Source organism: Ursus maritimus, unplaced genomic scaffold (assembly GCF_017311325.1).
Source record: "Ursus maritimus isolate PB19 unplaced genomic scaffold, ASM1731132v1 scaffold_29, whole genome shotgun sequence".
NCBI classification, from domain to species: Eukaryota; Metazoa; Chordata; class Mammalia; order Carnivora; family Ursidae; genus Ursus; species Ursus maritimus.
Genome location: NW_024425452.1, coordinates 15,126,088 through 15,137,635, shown reverse-complemented (window position 1 = coordinate 15,137,635; position 11,548 = coordinate 15,126,088). Strand labels below are relative to the sequence as shown.

Sequence of the window (11,548 nt, the reverse complement as noted above, 5' to 3'; positions counted from 1 at the left end):
TAAATCCCAAAATTCTTAAGAAAATGCAAGGAACAAAAATAGCCAAAATAATCTTGAAAAAAGAACAAAGTTAGAGGACTCCTACTTCTCAATTTCAAACCTTACTACAAAGCTATAGTAGTCAATATTCAAGACCACATAGTACTGCCGTAGGAATACACGTACAGCTCAAAGGAATAAAATTAAGAGTCCAGAAATAAATCAATTCAGTCAACTGACCTTTGACAAGAGTGACAATTTGATGAGAAAAGAACAGTCATTTCAACAAATGACATTGGAAAACTGGATAGCCACATGCAAAAAAAATGAAGTTGGACCCCTACTTCATACAATATACAGAAATTAACACAAAACAGACCACAAACCCAGATATAAGAACTAAAATTAGATAACAACAACGCACATGTGTAGCAGGAATGTTAGCTTGTGCACGCTCTCGCTTGTGCACTCTCACTCACTCTAAAATAAATGAACAAATCTTAAAAAAAAAAAAAAAAAAACCCTAGAGAAAGCTGTAAGAGAAAATCTTCATTACCTTCCTTTAGACAAAGCCTTCTTAGATCTGACACCGAAAGTACAAGTGATAAAAGAAAAAAATAAACTAGGCTTCGCATAAATTTAAAAAAATTTGTGTTGCAAATGATACCATCAAAATGAAATGAGAATCCTAAATGAGAGAAAATATTTGTAAGTCATTTATCTTATTATATCCAGAATATGTAAAGAATAACACTCAACAATAAAAAGATGACTCGATTAAAATAATGTACAAAGGATTTGAACAGACATCCCCCCAAGAACATACAAACAACCAATAAGCACATGAAAAGATGTTCAACATCATTCATCACTAGAGAAATGCAAATCAAAACCACAGTGACTTACCACTTCACATCCACTAGGATGGCTACATTCAAAAACAAATAACAACTGTGGGTGAGAATGTGGAGAAAGGGAAACCATCATACACCAGGAAGATATAAAATGGTGCAGCCACTTAGAAAAAGTCTGGCAGTTTCTCAAAAGTTTAAACACAGAATTACCCTATGACCTAGTAATTCCATTTCCAGATACATACCTATAAAAGAAATAAAAAGATATGCACACAAAAACTGGTACATAAATATTCACTGCAGCATTATTCCTAATAGCCGGAATGTAGAAACAACCTAAAAGTCCATCAACTGTTGAACAGAAAAATATCATTTGACAATAAAAAAGAATGAAGTACTAATTTTTGCTACAACATGGATGAAATTTAAAATATCATGCTAAGTAAACCTTATTCAAAATAGCCAACATACAAAAGCAAGTGTTCATCCATAGATGAATGAATAAAAAAGATGTGGTTTATATATACAATGGAATATTACTCAGCCATAAAAAAAAATAATCTTGCCCTTTGCAACAACACAGATGGACCTAGAAGTGCTAAGTGAAGTAAGTCAATCAGAGAAAGACAAATACCATACAATTTCACTCATATGTGGAATTTAAGAAACAAAACAACGAGAAACCAAAAACAAATTTACATATAGAGAACAAACTGGTGGTTGCCAGCGGGGAGGTAGATGGGAGGATGGATAAAATACATAAAGGGGATTAAGAATACATTTATTGTGATGAGCACTGAGAATTGTATAGAATTGTTGAATCGTTATATTGTATACCTGAAACTAATGCAACATTGTATGTTAATTATAATTTTTTTTAAAAAACTTATGCTAAGTGAAAGAAACCAGTGACAAGACCACAAGTTACATGATTCCATTTATATGAAATGTCCAAAACAGGCAAATTCACAGAGACAGAAAGTAGATTAGTGGTTTCCAAGGGATGAGAGGGAGAAATGAAAAGTGACTACTAAAGGGTAGGATACTGAAATGTTCTCAAATTCTTTTCTAGGGTAATGAAACATTCTAAAATTAGATGGTGGTGATGGTTGTACAACTCTGTGATTATACTAAAAACCAATAAACTGTACATTTTTTCCCTTTCCCTAAGTTGTACATTTTAAAAGGGTGAATTTCAAGGTATGTGAATGCTATCTCAATAAAGGTATTATAAAATATTATACCTGTGATCTCACTTACATGTGGAATCTAAAAAAGCCAAATGCAAAGAAGCAGAGAACAGAATGGTGATTGCCAGGGGGTAGGGAAAAATGAGATGTTGGTCAAAGAGTACAAACTTCCAGTAGCATGATATCGCGGTGACTATAGTTAACGATATTGTATTATATAACTGAAAGTTGCTATGAGAGTAAATTTTAAGTGTTCTCACCACAACCACGACAAAATGGTAATTATGTGAGGTGAAGGATGTGTTAACTAGTCTTATTATGGTAAACATTTCACAATATATACATGTATCAAATGATAACCTTGGACACCTTAAACCTACACAATGCTACAGGTCAATTATGTCTCAATAAAGCTGGGGAAAAAAGACACACTATTCATATGAAGTTCAAAAACAAGCAGAATTTATGATATTAGAAGTCCAATGGTGACTCATTTTAGGTGGGAGACAGGAGGTAGTGAATAGGAAGAGGCACAGGGTGCACAGGTGATAGCAATGTTCCATTTCTTAACTTTGGTAACACTTTGTGATACTTCATAGAGCTATATAGTTATGATCTATGCACTTTTCTGTATATAATTAAATTTTAAACTTAAAAAAAAAACATGGTTTTTCCTTTAAAAAAATTATACTAGACAATACACTGACACTTTAAAATAAAAAACAGATCTTTAGGGGCGCCTGGGTGGCTCAGCCAGTGAAGCATCTGCCTTTGGCTCAGGTCATGATCCTGGGGTCCTGGGATCAGGCCCCACATGGAGCTCCCCGTTCAGGGGGAAATCTGCTTCTCCCTCTGCCCCTCCCCCTGCCCATGTTTTCTCTCTGTCTCTCAAATAAATGAAATCTTTAAAAAATAATAATAAAAAACATCTTCTCAAGGACACTTCTATCTACCTACCTACCTACCTATTTACTTATTTATAAGTAGGCTCCACGCTCAGCACCCAGCATGGAACCTAATGTGGGGCTTGAACTCACAACCCTATATAAGACCTGAGCTGATCACTAAACTGACTGAGCCACCCAGGCACCCCTCTCTATTCATTTCAACAACAGGAAAAAATAAACTATTTTTAATATGAAAGGATAAATTAACGATAATATTAGCAATGACTGACTTCACTAAGGAAGTAAGTTAAAAACAAAGGGGAAAATGCATGGGGTTTGGGTCAGATGATCTGGCTCAACACTTTTCTACGCCCACGTAAATGTCATTTAGAAATCTCACAGGGGGGGCGCCTGGGTGGCACAGCGGTTAAGCGTCTGCCTTCAGCTCAGGGCGTGATCCCGGCGTTACGGGATCGAGCCCCACGTCAGGCTCCTCCACTGTGAGCCTGCTTCTTCCTCTCCCACTCCCCCTGCTTGTGTTCCCTCTCTCGCTGGCTGTCTCTATCTCTGTCAAATAAATAAATAAAATCTTTAAAAAAAAAAAAAAAAAAAGAAATCTCACAGGCCTCTTAGGAGAAAGGAGAGAAACCGTGCAAAGTGCCTCCCTCACACATAATCAACACCAAATGTCTATCAAATCTTTGTTTACTTCCCTTCGTGCCATCTCTTTCCACCAACTCAATGACCCACACTGTTTCTGTACACAGTGAGTATATTTTCCACTTCTCAGAACAATGTCTTTCACTCCAACTTCTACTTTATATGGCCTCAAGTTACTCATTCTAACACCAACATGAAGACTCACCCATTCCTACCACCATCTAAGTTCCCCATAACAGAACTTTTCTGCCTTCCCACTACAGCACAGACCAACCTTAAAAGACATAAATCCTATTTCCACCCACAATGCTTACACTGCTAAACATATCCCAGACATTTTTTTATATAGTTACAATATGTAAATCATTCAGATTTGTCTGCAAAATAATTTTTTAAACTCTTCAGAGATTTTACCAACAACTGACTTTTAAAATAAAGTCTAAACTACGTTTCATTATTGGAAATAAATACTACCTACCACTTCTCTATTTCCTTTAATACGCTATTAGCTTTAAATGTTTGGCCTAGAAGATTTGTTTAAAGATGAACCTTTATAAATTGAATTTTCTTGTGCTTTCAAAAGTCATATACTTAATAAAGTCTAAATTTAAGACACTCACTAAATGTGAGACTTCGGTACTAATGAGTCCCTTTTCCTCTAGCCATGGAAAGGCAAAGGTTTATTGTGCAAAGCCAACAGCTATTCTTTCAGGCAGGTACTTCACAAGAAAATGTAAAGAGAAAGAATGCCACACATTAATACTAGCACTTAAGACCAACAGGAAGGGATGAATGATGAAAACAATTTGAAAATGTATACAAAACTATACTTACAGCCTCAAAGTGCAAATGGCTATCCTTTAAGAAATTTTGAATTTTGTCCTTGGGTAAAATACTGAATCGAAATCGAAGGAGATCCATTTCTTGTTGGATGAACCAGCGTCTAAGATCCTCACTGAAATGGAGACAGGGAAATGTTAAGTATAAATGAAAAGCCCAATGATTATTTTAAAAGTCCACCAATTATTAAATCCAAAAAAATTTTATGAAATAAAATTCAAACACAAGATGCCAAAAGACAGAAGCTAAAAACATACAAGTCCTCTATTATGATAAAGAGTATAGATACACACCACATACCACAATCTATCAGGGACATGCTGAACATGGGGAGAGGTATTATGAATATAAAACTCAAAGAATTAAATAGAGAATACCTTGAGCCTAGCTAATTATCAAATAAAAGAAAATAGTTCATTGCATTTAACTACAAAATAGTCATTTACATCAGAAAATGGGATATTTCTTCAGTCTAATGTGGTTTAATCAATGCAAAATAAACACCAAATTTTTTAAAGGTAACTTCATTTCTGAATAGATTATGATCAGAGAAACTCTGAAAGTAAACTCTGCTTAGAGCTTTACAGTTTATAATTCCATAAAATTTAATATGTGCGAGTATATCTCAGTTTTTTAAAAGCCAACAAATATATTAATTCATAAAATATATAATGGACACTATTGTCACAAATAATTATACTACTGCATGTAAAATATAATTTAGTTATTCTTTTCCCGAAGTGACTTTCACAGATTCTCAGTAATTCATTTACTGCATAAATTACATAACCGCACATGCTTTTTTTACAAAAGAAAAACTCCAGGAGCAAACAGGGTCAATAATTTTCAGTTATAATCTTGTGCTAGTAAACAATTTCAAGATTCTCAATGGATAAGCTTATTAATAGAAAGAAACAGAAAAAAATCTTAAAGTATGTTATTTAGCCAAAATTAATACAGGGAAAAAACACAAAAGTTTAAAAAAAAAAAAGCAACTAACTCCTTCTCCCTCTGGGTGGCACTATATTATAACAAACCAACTAGCAAGGACACTGTCTTCATCTAATGGCCACTAGCCCTTGCATCTCAACTTCTAAAAATCTGTACCAAATACATGTTTGAGTCATTATTTCTTATAAATAAAGCCACTTTTTTTTCTGGGAAAACAGTAGCAAAAGTCCTTCTTATTGAAATCCCCACCAATTTCAAATCCCAAATGAAGAGCCTGTCCCATGAAGCTAACAAGTGTTTCAACAGGCAAATTTTACAACAGAATTTTTTTTCAGTGTTTTTTAGTAAACAACCTGGCTTCAAACAATTCACTACAGCAGTGTTCAACGCATGAATCACCAGTTTCTGATGTTATTCTGAGTTTTTCAGTGTTCAGTACGATACATGTCAGCTTCCCATGTACCAATTTATAACCCAAGATACCAGATTCGTCTGCGAGAGCATAAACGTATACTCACGACTGGCAATAAGCAAGGCGTAAAATAAAGTGAGAAATATGGTCTTTTCTTCGTGGTTCATATTCATCCTCTAAGTTTTCCTAAGAATAATGGCACATGAATAAGGTAAATGCATTGGAATGGTAAGAGGTATAAAGAGATACAGAGTTAGCATAAGCCAATGGTAAAGTAAAAGTTTCAAAAACAAACTTCATAAACATGCTTTCCAAGATAACTATTTTATTTAAATTAGCAATCAAGTGAAATTGAGAACTGAACCTGACATCAACAAAAACTCCTGGGTTTGGACTCCACACTTCTCTTCTTATCAACTCCTCTCAACTTCCTGTCTTACCTAGCCCATACCCAGGGCTCTCACTTCTTCACCTCTTGCACCAACCCTCAACTGCTTTCATTTAACCATTTGACAAAACCTAGATTTTACATAAATCTACAGCTACACTCTACAGTCCTATTCCTAAAACACTGAGAACCTCTAGGGGGAAAAAAAAAAACACAACTGTTGAGAATTTGGAATATTAAAAATTCACAACCTCTACCATGAAATGGACTTTTACAAGCGCCAAGGCATCCTTATTCAAGTCCAACACAGTAAGAGCAAACAGGTCTTAAGCACTTATGAGGTACCAGGCACTGTTATAAGCATTTTTAATCTTATTAACCCATTTAATCCTTTTAAAAAATCTCTATGAAGTAAGCACTACTATATCTCTATTTTAAAAACAAGGAAACTGGGGGCACCTGGGTGGCTCAGTTGGTTGGGCATCTGCCTTCGGCTCGGGTCATGATCCCAGGGTGCTGGGATCGAGCCCCGCCATCGGGCTCCCTGTGCAGCAGACAGCCTGCTTCTCCCTCTCCCTCTGCCTCCTGCTCTGCCTACTTGTGCTGTCAAATAAATAAAATCTTTAAAAAAAAAAAAAAAAGGTGGGAACTGAGGCACGGGGAGGTTATATAATTTTTCCAGGGTCACAGTGCTTATAAGCAACAGAACAGAGATTTGAGACATAATCATCTTTCCTCACTCTTAGAAAATCTGTTTCAGTCTTCACTAGTTGACCTGAGCTCCCTACCATACCACTTTCCCTTCTCTCTCAACAGATACCTTCACCTACTTTACAGAAACTAAAGGCCACCAGGCCAACTTCTTCAGCTTCAAGCTTCTGCATCCACACTGTACTAATTTCCCTTCCATCTCTGTGGACAAAAGATCTCTCCCTCTTCCTAATCCCTAAACCTAAGCCATGCAACCCATCTGCTCCTGCCTCCTTGAATCCTGATTTATTAAATGCTCTCTCAAAGTCTCTTCGAACTCCCGTGATCTTCTTTCTCTTCTAGATTTTTTTCACTCAGTTTATAAGCATGTTCAAGTATCTCTGGTCGTGTGTGTGTCTTCTCTTTTTCCTATAAATTCTTCTATATTCAGACCTATTTCTCTCGTCTTTTCAGCTAGCCATCTAAAAAGTATGTATTCCATACCCACCTCTCTCCCCCAAACACTGCCATCATTACCTTTTGCTTCTATCTACAAGGCCCCACCGAGGTGATAAATCCAATGGATTCTGTACAATTCATCTTACATGATCCTAAGCTTCTGAAATTATGTAGGACACAAATGTCCAGATTTGAATCTGGGCTCCACCATTTACTGTCTTATAAGCCTGGGACACTTAGGTAGCTTATCAGTAATTCCACTCCCTTATCTATAAAATAGGGGTGACAACAGTACCTCCCTCATAAGACTGTTAACTGGATTACATGGGTTAATATATGTAATGTGCTTAGAACAAACTCTGGGATAGAGTAAATATAATACGAATGCTTGCTGTTGTTATCCTTGTGGTATCAGTATTTATATCATGATCATTATTATGCCAAATCCAGCCTTCCTTGGCTACCATGACACTATTATCCCCACTGATCTCCTACCTCTCAGGCAGCTCCTTCTCAATCTCCTTCCCAGACTCCCCCAATTCTACTTCACTTTAAATATTAGTATTCTTCACATCCTGTCCGCCATCATCTTCCCACTCAAATATTTTCCTCCTCCTGATGATACCAACCTTCCTCTTAAATCCATACTCCCACTCCAGAGGTCTCCTAAGTCCAACCTGTATGCGTATCCAACTATCCACGAGCCATTTCTACGAGCACCTCAAATTCATGTCTAGAACTCAACCTCTTCCTTCTAAGGACTTGCTTCTCCTCCTGTATATCACCTCTCAAAATACTATCACCATCCACGTAGTTGTCCTAACTAGAAACCTGCGTGTCATTCCTAACTCTCCCTGCAATTAGTCACTAAAATCTTTTCATTCTACCTTCATAGTATCTCTTAATATTAGTCCTCTTCTCTCCATTCAATTTACTCTCATCATTTCCAGGCTAACTGGTTTTCCTCCTACCAGACATGGCCTACTCAATCTGTTGTTGACATTCATCTTCCCAAAATAAAAATCTGACCACATCTATCAGATTCGGTTCCAGCACTACCTAGAACTGGGACACCTCCCCAAACCTCCCCAACGTGAGCTGGGTAATTATATGTGCTCTTGGAGCTCCTGGAGCACGCATCTAACAGCACCCCTCATGCTGTGATGCACAGAGTACATCTGGCAATGTCTGAAGATATCTACTGGACAGAAGCCAGAGACGCTGAGCATCCTACAATGCACAGAACAGTCCCTGTACCAAGGAATTATCACGCCCAAATGTCAATAGACCCGGGCTGAGAAACCCTGCTGTATTAAAATCATCTGACTACATGTCAATCACCCCTTGTGGACTGCAGATATACCGTCAGGCAGAGTCTATGCTATATTAGACCTTTTTAAAGCCTTGTGCCTAATAAAGATCTTTCCCACAAGTAATACTCACTATATAAATACATACAAACTGAAGAACATTTCTTTCCCACTTTTACTTACTCTGAAGGAAAACTTGAGCTTTCTTATCTCATTCTCCAACTTACTCTGGTATGGCTCAGTTCCTTTCACATAGCTCACGCCAAGATTTTCAACTGTTTTTAGCACTAGAAAATATTTTAAAAACAGAAAAAAACACTGTATGAATGCAAGATAATTTTTAAAAACTAAGTTCCAAGACAAATTCTATGAATGGCAATTCCATAATTACTTGTTTTTAAAAGATGAGAAGTTGTAATGGCTTTATTTTCTGCAAGTACATTATACAAATTATATAAATTTATAAAAAAATAATCTCCAGCCATGTGCAGAAGATGTCCCATAACATAATCTAATACCAGAGATTCGCAAACAAAGGGAGAGGGATGGGGGATCATTACTGTTGTACTGAGCCACCACTGCTGAGGAATTCAAGTATGTTGGTATGAAAAAAAATTAAGCACCCTTGTTTGCATCCCTCATGAGGAGCTGTCAGTCTGCTTCATCTACTCAGCACAGACTCATCAGAAAAAATAGCCCTTCCTTTACTAATTAAGTAGAGAAGACACAACAGTGAAGAAACAGAGCCCTTCAATGATCCAAATGAACTGTCCTAAATAGACGCACGTAATTGCTCAAATGTTCCCAAAGCACCTGGTCAATCCTTCCTCAGATGAATTCTACTTCCATCATTATGAAAAGCATTTTTATAATTCAAGAATGAAAAACTTCTAAAATGAATCCTAAACATAAACCCATGCCCCACAGGTACCTCATTATGATATCCCAAACTAAACCAATTCTCTTCCCCTCAGTCCTGCCCCTCTTCCTGCCATCCCCTCTACCAGCACAGTTTCTAACCACCAGATTATCCAAAATGGAATTTTCGCCACTCCCACTCCTGCCCCCTCACTCCTCACATCCAAACACTCACGAAATCCTGTCAGGAATACTCTTCAGTATCCCTTAAATCCCTCCTTCCCTAACCCTGACACTGTTACTGCCTTAGTTCAGGCCCTCACCATCTCACACCTTAAGTGCCAAACCCAAGGGGCACTTTTCAATCATCATCTTAATCTCTATGAAGCACCTGACATTGCTAAGCTTCCTAAAACCTGTTTCCCCACTGTCTTCACTCTTCACTCAAAAGGCACGGAGTGCTCCCTCTCTGTATTAGCAGCTGTCACTCTGCACTAACAGTATCTTACCTTCTGATTTTCCCACAAGGATATCCTGAAACAAACTCAGAAAACATTACTATTATTTCTGTTTCAGTTCATGCCTTGTTTCTTTCTTTCTTTCACTACCACACAGAGAATAAGCAGGCCCACAGTAAAATTGTCACATCCTTCTTACACCCCAATATTACACTATTAGCTTGGCACAAAATGCCCTTGGTTATCCATTCTTCTCCACCTAACCTAAACTTGTTACTGTTCCCTCAAATATAACATTCTCTCTCGTGCCTCCAAGCCTCTGTACAGTCCATTATCCCAGCTTGAAAAAAGCTTTTACTTTTGAGACATTTCTACTCATCCTTCAAAGTCCAGATTACATTTCAACTTCTGTAAGCAGTCTTACTTAATTAGTCTTAGTCACTCCCACCTGTTTCAAGAACATTACTATTTACCTCTAGTAAGACACTTAAAATACTAAATTATGATTATTTTAGATGTCTGTATCTATGTACTAGAATACAGCTTCAATGAATATGAGAATTACATTATTCATCTGAAATCCCCACCCAACCTAGAATATAGTGGCACTCAAAAATATACACTATACAGTAAATAAAATAGCAAGCCCTCAGTAAATATTTCTTGAATTAACTGAATGAAGGAAATAAATTACCCTCATTCATTACCCCAAAGTGTAAGTGAAGTTCTCAATAATATATAAACTTTAATTCAAATATCACTCACATTTAACTCTATCGATAGCCAAGCTTTCGAACTCGATCAAAGATATGCTTTCAGAAGGTGGCTCCAGGTAAAACTGAAGGCTATGAGGGTAGGAAGCAGTCCTTTGGTCACCTGTCAACCTCAGTTTTTTCCGCTTTCCTCCAGAAAACTGCATCTCATTACCTGGAAGGAAATATAAAATGGTTAAAATAATGGCAAATGGAGTTAAAAACAACAAACAAATGCAAAAAATAACTTCACACACACACAAAAAAAAAAAAACCATGAAGGGTATGCATAAAATGTTAACAGTGGTTATCCCTGGGTAAAATGTCTGTTATTTTCCAGATTTTCTACAACACACCTGTGACTATTCTGTAATGAGAGTGGGGGGCGGTGCGTGCAAGATGAAATGCAGGTGGTGGTCATACCTTCCAATATCAAAGTGGGGCTACGTTGCCTGTTCACTATAGGTCTGTGTGTCACCGCCCTTGGATCTCTGCAGTCCCAAGAGTTAAGATGAGATTTTATACGGGTTGCAATCGTGAATTTGGAGAAAAGCACGGTAGGTTCTGGTTTCCAGAGAAGAGACTTAATGGACCGGGTCCAGTTACTTCCTATCTCATGACCCTGGGAAACAGAACACGTCTTTCTAATCCAGTCTTTCCAAACTCCTTGTAGGAAGCAGCCACAAGCTCCTTATAAAAAGTACCCCTTTCTATCCTACCCGAGCCCTTCTCCAGCGAAGCTTCTATCTCTTCTAATCGCTGGCACCTGCGTGTCTGCCCCAACCAACCAATTCCCAATACCCCCACCCCACCATGTCATCTTTCGGCTCTCCCCGCTCGCGAAGTGCTCGCCCTTCTTT

General features: G+C 37.4%; 1 protein-coding gene across 3 annotated transcripts in view; it reads right to left on the bottom strand.

The window, feature by feature from the left end:
- The window catches only part of PRIM2 (DNA primase subunit 2), a 309,655-nt gene that overhangs the window by 297,916 nt on the left and 191 nt on the right, over positions 1-11,548 (bottom strand). For 2 of the 3 annotated variants that reach the window (XM_008691748.2, XM_008691750.2), the window contains exons 2-5: positions 10,702-10,863; positions 8,804-8,907; positions 5,880-5,959; positions 4,405-4,525 (exon numbers count right to left, since the gene is read on the bottom strand). In XM_008691748.2, coding sequence (XP_008689970.1) covers positions 4,405-4,525; positions 5,880-5,959; positions 8,804-8,907; positions 10,702-10,855 — 459 coding nt within the window. In that variant the 5' untranslated portion in view covers positions 10,856-10,863. Of the gene's footprint in view, positions 1-4,404; positions 4,526-5,879; positions 5,960-8,803; positions 8,908-10,701; positions 10,864-11,111; positions 11,524-11,548 lie in introns of those variants that run through there. The other variant, XM_008691749.2, reaches the window with a different exon arrangement.